We start from the raw sequence: 11,391 nt of genomic DNA, 5'->3' as shown, positions 1-11,391 counted from the left end.
TTTTGAATAGCTGTAATTACATATATCTCTTGGTAGTCATGAATTTATAGTCACATCTGACTAAATATTTTTATCTCTGCTAAATAGGTTTGTTTCAAATTATTTACAGTTTAAAAAGGCATATTTAATACTAACATTTACCTTGCCAAACTAGCCATAAACAGAATTTATAAGGAAAGAGTTTATTTACTGCATTTTCTGTCTGTACAGCTGCCAGAGATACGGTAGTAAACTTGGAGGATTTTTCTGAGCTCATGTTGCAGTAAAACTATCATTTTATTACAAGACCAGGGATGAATTATAGTCTTTATTAAAAAAAAAAAAATAGGGCAACTGTATAAATTAAAAAATAAATTCATAGTTAAGCAAGAGATATTATGATAAGAGTTTCCAGAGAAAGAAGCAATGGCTTTTAGATGCAAGTCCTGTGACTTATTGGAGATCCTGAAATTGACTTTCACACTCAGCCTTTTCATAGCAGTTCACAGACACTCATTACTCTCTCTCTCTTATTCCTGCTCCCTTGAGTCACCTGTTTATACAGCCACTCTTCTGCCAGAGATTGAAGTTTGTCTTAAGAAGGCTGATATATCATCAATACTAACCTTGGTGTTCCAAGGTAAGGATTTTGTGTAGCAAGTACAAGAGAGAGGACCTACATGTGGTATCTGTAATTTCATTGTAGTAAAATGCATAGTTGGCTGTCTGTAAACAAAAGCTTCTCTCTGGTGAATAGAAAAAAGAACATCAGCACTATTAATTTACTCAGTGCAATGAATTTACGTATTGACTTCTTTAAGTAGTTGGACACCTTCTATTTGATAGAAGACAATGATAGAACTGCAGTCAAGATCCTTGTATCTCAAAGTAAATATCCCTATACAAATGACTACTTTAGCTGTTTTATTTCCCTCCATGGTGTGTAAAGGACTAGGATGGATCATAAAAGCCAAAGGCTTAAGAAGCCTTCGGTTTTCTGATTTTAGATTGATGCTTTTTATCTCTTGCTTTGATGGAGAGAGAAAATTCAGAAAAGCAAACAGAGATCAGAAACTGGAGAAAATGGTTGCCCAGACAAACTTTTGGTGTTACTGTTTTCTAAGTCCTAGTCAGTGATTTTATGATGTAACTAATGAGATTAAAATATAAGAAGATAAAAGATTATTAAAATGATTCAAAGCACTATTATGTAGCTCAGATGAGTCTCGTGTAGGCTTTTCTTCTTAAAAGAAGTTGACTGATCAAGTAATATGGATTAGCTGAGAGATTCGTCTGCTGAAGTATATTTGCAATATATGTCCATGAATGATAGAGACAAAACATTGAACTGTTGAAAGATCATGGTTTTTAAATCCTTTAGTTTTGCATTTTATTTCTTCAATAATTTCTTAATGAAATTAAGGGGTATTTTAGTTGTGGCCTTTATGATGCCTGGTTGTGGCTGAACTAAATAAGAATGAAAGACACAATTCTGACAATTGCTACAGGAGGTCTGCTTTCTGCTAGGTACTATTAGACTATGAATCACACATCTTCTTCCTCCTATGGTAAGGTTTAGTTGAGTGAAATTCTCTGGCCAGAATTAAGTCAAGTCAGACAGGACCTTTCATAGCCTTATCACCTAAGCTGCTTCATATACACTTTAACTAGTGAGTGTTATATCTTTGTATATCTTTGTTTCTGCATGTGCCTAGCATATTAGCTGGGTCATAAAAGTTATATGCCTTCTTAATGAATAAGAGAAAAAAGAATGGTTACCAAGTGACAGAATGGATGATGCTGAAGAGTGCCTAGTCAAACCCACCTGTTCAAAGCAGAGTCAACTAAAGCAGGTTGCTTAGGACCACTGGAAGAGTCTGGTTCCATCTTCTTTACTCCTCCCAGCAGATACTTCAGAACAGTGGTAAGATTCCCCCAGAGCCTTCTCTTCTCCAGGCTAAACAACCCCAGTTTGCTCAGCCTCTCCTTGTATGACAGATATTGTAGCCCCTAGTAATCTTCACGGCTCATCAGTGGAATTGCTCCAGTACATCTCTATCTTTCTTGTACTGGGGAGCCCAGAGCTGGACCCAGCACTCCAGATGTGGCCTTAGTAGCACTGAGCAGAGTGGGAGGATCACTTCCCTTGACCTGATAGCAACAGCCTTCCTAAATGCAGCCCAGGATGCTGTTGTCCTTCTTTACTGCAAGGGCACATTGTTGGTTCATGTTCAGCTTCTTGTCCACCAGGACCCCTGGGTCCTTCTCTGCAAAGCTGCTTTCCAGAATGTTGGTCCCCAAGCATGTAATAGTTTCTGGGGCTATTCCTGCCCAGGTGCATTTGACAGTGTTGATAATTTGGGGGGATTCAGTATTTATTTTTCCTTTTTTCTGGAAATTAATATTTTGATCTGAAATAGTCTCACTATGAAAATGTTAAAATGGAACTTCCTGATAGTTTTGGAATACCTGCAAGGGCCGTCATGAAACTTTTTTTTTTTTCCTTTTGAACATATTTTCAGGGGAATTCTCACCATCCTGTTCCAAATGTCGACAGTGGACTAAAGCATTCTTCATAAAACTCCTTGTCACCTTTAGCAAACAATTATTCTTTTTTATGGGATGTATTTGGTGTTACTTATGCAGAAGTAGTGTACTTGAAATACTTCTTATTCTTCTCTACCTGGTTTCCAAGACCTTTTACTTAGAGCACTTGCACTTTTTTGTTGGCTTTGTGACTAAGCTATTGATGCTTGCATACTTTCTGGTCTGTAATTGGTCGGTAGCACTCTGTAAGTGAATGTCAGTGAACGTCTACAATAAGGAATTAAAAGGAAAAAAATTACAGGATTTTGAATATTTACTTTGATGCTTAAAAAAGTGATTATTTTTAGAACAACTAGTGATTTGGTTGATTCATCTTTTGGGAAATGCACTGTTGTTCTTTGTGGAGTAGCAGAAAACTTGTGTCCCGCCTTTCCTCATTCTTGGTAAAAGAGAGAATCAGGAAGAGGGTCTGAGCACTGTATGTTTGTGAACATTTCTAAGAATTAGTGTGCTTTGTGAAATGTAGAAGCCAGAATTTGTGTAGTCAGATTTGAACCACCAAAATAAGTATTTCAAATTCATAGGAGGTGAAGATTATCAAAATAGCTGAAGGTTGTACAAAATATTTAAATGTTTAATAAGAATTTCAGAAGTCCAGCTTTAAAAGCCCACTTTGCAAACCAGACCCTGTATTTCTTCATGTTTTCAAAATTTTTAACTAAACATATATAACAATTTTTTTCGTTATCAGAAGGAAATGGTAAAGAGCTTTGTGAAATGGTTCTAAGTATATTATCAGAATTGGATGATATGGTCTCAAAGAATGATTAAATAACTTGATTCCATTAGAAATATAAGGAAAATACAAACTTCGTTCTAGATAAAAGTGGGTAATTGTTCACTGAACTGGTTCGTGAAGGTGTCCTTCATCATGACAGAAAAAACAAAAGCCTCTCCACTGTACCCAATGCACAGAGAGTTGCTTTATGAAAAAACTTTTTGTCTCATCCAGTTTTTATTGTATTTTTATTTGAAGTTACTTAATTATTTTTTTTCCACCCCTTGATAATAAGTGTTAATTTCCTATGGAACTGGAGTTCAGAAGTAGTGGTGCATGCTGTCTTCTGCTGATGTGGTGATACATGTTTCCTTTTGATGTCTTCTTTACTCTCACTAGAAACTCTCTCCTTCTTTTGCCCCACTATTTTTCTCAGTGGAAAAAAAGGCAACTGTAGAAGTGAGGCTCAGAAATTTGCCATAACAAATGCAGGATATCCTCTAAGATGCATAACCCCTGTGTTTGCAATTACTACAGTGCTGCATATGATGCCGTCCTTGACAGAAACGTGGCCATTAAGAAGCTCAGCAGACCATTTCAGAACCAAACTCATGCCAAGCGAGCTTACAGGGAGCTGGTCCTCATGAAGTGCGTGAATCATAAAAATGTAAGTTTTCAGTAGGTAACCAGAGAAGTACTATGTATTTCCGTTTGTTAGAAAGAAAATTGTTTTGTTGGGTGCTTTTTTAAAACAGAAGAAATGAAAAGTAAATTATGCTCAAGGGCTACAGTCTTTCTGGTACTGAATGCCCACATGAAAGAGTGAGGATCTTCCACGTGATTATTTAAAGGCTATGCCAAATGGAGGTGCTACTAGTAGGGCTAGGGTGAAAGAAGAGGAGAGAGCAGAATACGTTCTTGTCAATTCCTTATCCAGAAATGCTTAAGCGGTTGTTAGAATCCTGGCTCCATTCTCTTGTCACTGGGATTTGTGAGTCAAAAGCAGTGCACAAGTGCCACTCCTTGTTCTGGACTTCATCTGAAACCTAGTCACAGAATCACAGAATCTCCTAGATTGGACAAGACCTGTAAGATCATCTAGTCCAATCATTAACCTAACATTGACAAGCCCACTACTAAACCATGTCCCTAAGCACTACATCTACATGACCCTTAAATAGCTCCAGGGATGGGGACTCCACCACTTCCCTGGCTAATGCGTTCCAATGCCTGATGACCCTTCAGTAAAGAAATTCTCCTAATATCCAATCTAAACTTCCCTTGGCGCAACTTGAAGCCATTTCCTCTTGTTCTATCACCTGTTACTTGACAGAACAGGTCAACTCCCACCTCTCTGCAACCTCCTTTCAGATAGTTGTAGAGAGTGATAAGGTCTCCCCTAAGCCTCTTTTTCTCCAGGCTAAACAACCCCAGTTCCCTCAGCTATTCCTCATAAGATATGTGCTCTAGACCCCTCACCAGTTTTGTTGCCCTTTTTTGGACACACTCCAGTGCCTCAATGTCCTTCTTATGGTGAGGGGCCCAAAACTGAACACAGTACTCAAGATGCGGCCTCACCAGTGCCGAGTACAGGGGTAAAATCACCTCCCTGGTCCTACTGGCTACACTAGCCTGATACAGGCCAGGATGCTGTTGGTCTTCTAGGCCACCTGGGCACACTACTGGCTCATGTTCATCTGGCTATCAATCAACACCCCCAGGTCCCTCTCTGCTGAGCAGCTTTCCAGCCGCTCCTCCCCAAGCCTGTAGCGTTGGCGGGGGTTGTTGTGGCCAAAGTGTAAGACCCGGCATTTGGCCTTAGTGAAACTCACACAGTTTGCCTTGGCCCATTGATCTAGTCTGTCTAAATCCCTCTGCAGAGCCTTCCTACCCTCAGGCAGATCAACACTTCTACCCAGCTTGGTGATGTCTGCAAATTTACTGAGGGTGCACTCGACCCCCTCATCCAGGTTGTTGATAAAGATGTTAAACAGGACTGGTCCCAGTACCAAGCCCTGGGGAGCACCACTTGTGACCAGCTGCCAACTGGTTTTAACTCCATTCACCACCACTCTCTGAGCACGGCCTTCCAGCCAATTTTTTACCCAGCAAAGTGGTTGCCCATCCAAGCCATGAGCAGCCAGTTTCTCCAGGAGAATGCTGTGGGAAATGGTGTCAAAGACTTTACTAAAGTCCAGATAGACAACATCCACAGCTTTTCCCTCATCTGCTAAGCATGTAACCATGTTGTAGAAGGAGATCAGGTTAGTCAACAGGACCTGTGTTTCATAAACCCATGTTGACTGGGCCAGATCATCCGGTTGTCCTGTGCGTACTGAGTGATGGTACTCAGGATGGTCTGGTCCATCAGCTTACCTGGCACTGAAATCAACTTGACAGGCCTGTAGTTTCCCAGATCCTCCTTCCGGCCCTTCTTGTAGATGGGTGTCACATTGGCTAGTTTCCAATCTGCTGGGACCTCCCCAATCAGCCAGGACTGTTGGAAAATGATGGAAAGTGGCTTGGTGAGCACCTCCGCCAGCTCTCAGAACTCAGACTTGTGTATGTCTGTGTGCTGCAGCAGGTCACCGACCTTTTCTTCCTGGACTGTGGGGGGATCATCCTGCTCCCCAGTCTCTATCTTCTAGCTCAGGGGGTTGGATCCTCAAAGTGCAACTGGTCCTATTACTAAAGACTGAGGCAAAGAAGGCATTAAGCACCTCAGCCTTTTCCTCATCTTTAGTCACCATGTTTCCTCCTGTATCTAACAGAGGATAGGTGCTCTCCCTGGCCCTTCTTCTGCTGCTAATGTAGCTATAGAAAGATTTCTTGTTGTCCTTTACAGCAGAAGCCAGATTAATTTCTAGCTGAGCTTTGGACTTTCTAATTTTCCCCCTGCATAGCCTCACGGCATCTCTGTAGTCATCGTGTGTGGCCTGCCCTTTCTCCCAGAGGCCATAGACTCTCCTTTTTTCCCTGAGCTGCAGCCAAAGCTCTCTGTTCAGCCAGGCCGGTCTTCTTTGCCACAGGTATGACTTACAGCACATGGGGATGGCCTGCTCCTGTGCCTTTAAGATCTTCTTCTTAAAGAGTGTCCAGCCATCCTGGACTCCCACGCCCTTCAGGACTGCCTCCCAAGGGACTCTTTCAATCAGTCTCCTAAACAAGTCAAAGTCTGTCCTTCGGAAGTCCAAGGTGGCAGTTCTTCTGCGCCCCCTCCTTACTTCTCTAAGTGGAGAACGCAGTAATTTTGTGATCACTGTGCCCTAGTCAATCTCCCACCATCACATCACCCACTAGTCCTTCTCTGTTCACAAAGAGCAGGTCCAGCAGGGCACCTTCCCTGGTAGGTACACTCACTGGCTGAGTAGGGAAGTTGTCTTCGACACACTCTAGGAACTCTAGGAATCTCCAGGACTGTTCCTTCTCTGCTGTGTTGTATTTCCAGCAGACACCTGGGAAGTTGAAGTCCCCCACAAGAACAAGAGCAACCGATGGCAAGACTTCTCCCAGCTGCTTGTAGAAAGTTTCATCTACCTCTCTGTCCTGATTGGGTGGTCTATAACAGACCCCCACCACAATATCAGCCTTGTTGGCCTTCCCCCTGATTCTGAGCCATAGACACTCAACTGTATCATCGCTATGATTGAGTTCTAAACATTCATAACATTCCCTAACACACAGGGCCACCCCACCACCCCTCCGTCCTTGCCTATCCCTTCTGAAGAGCTTGTAGCCATTGATTGCAGCACACCAGTTGCACAAGGCGTCCCACCACATTTCTGTGATGACTACTATATGATAGTTTTCCTGGGGCACCATGGCTTCCAGCTCCTCCTGTTTGTGGCCCATGCTACGTATAATATACGTATAATACATGTAATGCCCATGCATTAGCATAGATGCACTTCAGTCGGGCTAATGTTCCCGACACTTCTTTGTGGGTGGAAGCCCTAGTTCCTACCTGACTGCTCTCAGGTTTTTCCATGGCTTCTAACCCATCAATAACCCTTCTGTCTTTACTGCTCCGTGTACCTCCAGCCCCCACCTCCACTGAGACAGAATAACAAGGGTCCTTGCTAGCTCGCCATCCTGCAAACCCTGGCATGCTCCCCCGGGGCTAGCAGGCCCAGTTACATCCCCTTCCCCCTTCCAATCTAGTTTAAAGCTCTTTCAATGAGCCCTGCTAATTCTTGCCCCGGAATCTTTTTCCCCTTCTGAGACAGGTGTACCCCATTTGTTGCCAGTAGGCCTGATGACGTATAGATATCCCCATGATCAAAAAAACCAAAACTCCACCGATGGCACCAGCCTCTGAGCCACGTGTTAATCAGTTCTATCTTCTTGTTCCTTTCCCTCCCTACCCGTGAATGGATTGAGGAAAAAACTACCTGTGCACCAGAACCTTCAACCAGTCATTCCAGTGCCCTGAAGTCCTTTTTAATTGCCTTTAGACTTCTGTCCACAACCGCTTCCAAGTTGCATAACCAGTAGCAGGTAATAATCAGTGCACCGTACCAGACCAGGGAGTTTCCTGGTGATGTCCCTGACACTGAGGCAGCAGACCTCCCTGTGCGACAGATCTGGTCATCATATGGGGCCCTCTGTTCCCCTTAGAAGGGAATCACCCACAACAATTACCCTCCTTTTCCTTTTAAAAGTAGAAGTCCTAATGCATGGGGCTGGCTGGCTCACCCTTGGCATCCCCCTGGATGGGCCTTCCTCTGCGTCCTTATTTGCCTGCCCCTCAAGTTCCAGAGCTTCATACCTCTTGTGTAAGGGCAACTGGAAAGGTGAGAGAGGCTGAGGAGGGCTTTGCCTGCCTCCACAAGCAGGGACCTGTTTCCATTCCTCCCCATCTCTTAGGTCCCCTCCTGCTGCCTGATGGCAAGAGGGGAGGGGATCCTCTGCTATTTGTGGAGCCTCAGTCTGCTCCCTCGGCCTCAGGCTGTGGCTCCACCAATTTATTTCTCTCTCACACTCCCTGGTAGTCCTTAACATTTCTACTTCCTCTTTCAGTTCTGCCACCATGCTGAGCAGATCATTCACCTGCTCACAGCACACACAGGCATTGTCATTGCTGCCCTCCAGTATGAGGGACAGGCTCAGACACTCCCTGCAGCCAGAGACCTGCATGGCTGCATGTTTGTGTGGGAGCTGTGTTTGAGTCACAACATTCTTTCTAGCAAAAGCTTTTGGCCAAGTGGTAACCACGGTTGGGTCCTCTTCTGTGAGGGCAACGAATACTGGTTTTCCTCTCAAAACAGGAGGGGAACCAGTTACTACCAATTGATCTTACCTCTTGAGCTGGCAGTGCTCTCAACACCCTGCCCACATGCCCTCCTATGCAACAGAAACCTGTTTGCCGCTCTGGGTCTGTGGGCTCTCTCCTGAGGGCTCCTGGGTGACCCCTTGGGTGATGCACACTCGCTGATTGCTTGCTAAGTGCTCTTTTGCATAGTCATATAGATGCATTGTATAGATTATACAAGATGAGGGGTTGTCGTGGTGAACGTCGCTGCAAAACTGCCGAAGAAAATTAAGAAACAAAAGCACTTTTCCATTCTCATGTATTCATATGTAAGCTAATGTTGTGGAGCCAGGGTCTCTGAAGTCTCAACACATTGTGCGCTTCCTTCTAATCACAATATTCTTGTTGAAATAAACAGCACTAGCAGCTTCTAGACTTTCCTGCTTTTTGCACCCACTACATATTGTATAACATTTAATATCCATAACAAATGAAAATATTCCTTCATTGCAGCAAAGTAGTTATTCCAGGGCTGTATGTTAATTGTAACCATCTGTTAGTTGGAACTGTCTGCCTGACACTGTATAAGCTTGCTTTTTTGTGGTGTGATATGTGGGATCGCCCCATTGCATTGTCAACGGGTCTCCCAAGGATTTAATTTTTGTACAGTTCCTTGATTTCTCTTGTGGCTTGGTGCCATACTGTGTGCCCCTTCCTTTTCATTAGGATTGAATGTTTCAGTTTGCTACATGTTTACTCTTGCATCAGATCCTGTAATGACTCTTTCACCTTCTACAAAGCGTAAATGAGCTTGAAAAGCATGATGTAAAGTGAGATTTGACACTTGTTCTCAATCGCAAATTCACAGGGAAAGAAAAAGGACTGACCCTAAAATGGCAAACAGTAGGACTTGTCACCTATAGTGTCCTCTACCCCACTTCTGGGCATTGACTTGTCCTTACATTTCCACTGTGTTGATCAAGACTGTGTACCTGTCTCTCCCCTATTGATTTGATGGGAAACTACCCTCAGTCAGACCAATGCTTGGGGCTTTGAAAATGCAGGGATGAGTGAGTAGTTCTCCCTGTAGGCAGGAGGAGAATGATGCATTCTTGCTTCATGTTTTTAATGGACTGAAAATAGCAGAGGGCAGCAGGAGTGGTATTAATTTTAAATATATAATTTTAAAAATGCTGCATAAGAGCTGATAACAGCACCACATTAGTTGGGTCAGAGTTTTAATCTGTCTGTACAGAGAAGTGAAAAGGAAGGAGAGGGTTGTAAAGACACCTGTGTGGAGGCAAGAATCAGTCAGAATATGTGGAGTAGATGGAAAGAATATTGAACTACTCCTGTTAGAAATCCCAGAGTGGAGATAGAGGTGGGGAGGGAGACATTCAGATGTTGTCTTCATGGCAGCTGTGCTGTTATCTTCTACCTCTGTTGCCCACACAGAAGGAAAACATGGGAAATTCAGATCCCCGGGGTCACGTTTTTGCTGTGTGCTGTTTCACACATTCTTATCAGTCAGTGCCTTTCAACAGCCCAGCCCATTTAAAAAAAAAAAAAAAAGACAAACCACCAAGTGAAAAAGGAGTTGCAGTATGCAAGATGTCTTTCCCCAGAATGTGCCCACCATTTTAAAGAGTTTCTACTAAAAAGTGGTACCTCTCATGATGGAATTTGTGTCAGCATGTGTGCGTGCATGCCCTCAAAGGAATTGAGGCCATGTCAGAGAGAAGGAAGATCTGCGTATTCTTAAAAAGATGGTCCTTGATTATTTGTTCCCTTGGGTGACAATTCTTCGTATAGAAATTTCTGGCTGTAGCACAGCAACTGCTATGCTAGATTGAGCTGAATTTGGTCTTTGAAGGTGTAACTTCAAAATTCAGAGGACTGTCTTACCCTTAGTATTTTGGTTTGTCACCGATCGCTAATCCTTCTCTCAGAAACCATTTTAAGTGCACCTAGAAGAACTCTTGGAGATCTGCGGTATTTTATTTTGAATGTTGCTAACTTTTTACTGATCCATATAATGAGAAGTGTTAGTATAAATTGAGTAGTGAAAAAGCAGAGTTTATCCTTTAACACACACTTCAAAATGGGTTCAGCTGCTTATGCTTATCACTTCTCTTTATCCTTTTGTCTTATTTGCTTTTCAGATTATCAGTTTATTAAATGTCTTCACACCACAGAAATCTCTGGAGGAGTTCCAGGATGTGTAAGTAACACAGGCAGTAATTAAACTAAAGCTTGAGACGTGGGGCATTATAGTGTACCTTGAACGCAATAACTCAGCAAAATACAAAGGTTATTAACCCCTCTAAAAAAGATCATGTGTAGTCTACACTGTGGTAGGCAGATATTCTGCATTCCCACATTGAGAGTACTATTGACACTTACAAGGTGCCAAATATTGGGTTTCCTAAGTGCTGTAATAGTGTGCAAAGCCTGCTGGTGGCTCTTCTAGAGAGGGTTAGTGTGTTTGCATTTGCCTTCACATACAGGGGAAGGGGTATGAGTAGTTAAAAGAGCTTGCTTTTGTGTTATTAGTTTGCTCGGGAAATGATGGTTGTTAAGTGACTCCCTGACGTGTGTGAGGTTTTGAAATGTGGGACTTCATTCTGAAATAATTTCCCATAAAAGAGACTGCTGTGAAATGTTTCCTCATTCCATATTTGTTTTGATATAAACTTTGACTGCCTAAAAACATTTGCCTGGAGAACTAGTGCTGTGTGTTGAGGACAACTACCATCTCCACTGAATGTTGCCCTATTGCAAAAGCACTCTGTGTGTTGTATGAACGTGCCCTGAATGAAATTTTAAACATTCAGTG

The 11,391-nt window shown here is 42.8% G+C and overlaps 1 protein-coding gene across 2 annotated transcripts in view; it reads left to right on the top strand.

The window, feature by feature from the left end:
* MAPK10 (mitogen-activated protein kinase 10) overlaps positions 1-11,391 on the top strand; it is an 85,583-nt gene that overhangs the window by 24,351 nt on the left and 49,841 nt on the right. For both annotated transcript variants that reach the window (XM_009883937.1, XM_009883936.1), the window contains exons 3-4: positions 3,842-3,971; positions 10,718-10,776. In XM_009883937.1, the coding sequence (XP_009882239.1) occupies positions 3,842-3,971; positions 10,718-10,776 (189 nt within the window). The remainder of the gene's footprint in view (positions 1-3,841; positions 3,972-10,717; positions 10,777-11,391) is intronic.

This window comes from Charadrius vociferus, unplaced genomic scaffold (genome assembly GCF_000708025.1).
Source record: "Charadrius vociferus isolate BGI_N301 unplaced genomic scaffold, ASM70802v2 scaffold684, whole genome shotgun sequence".
Classification (NCBI taxonomy): Eukaryota; Metazoa; Chordata; class Aves; order Charadriiformes; family Charadriidae; genus Charadrius; species Charadrius vociferus.
This window is presented reverse-complemented; position numbering and strand designations above follow the sequence as displayed.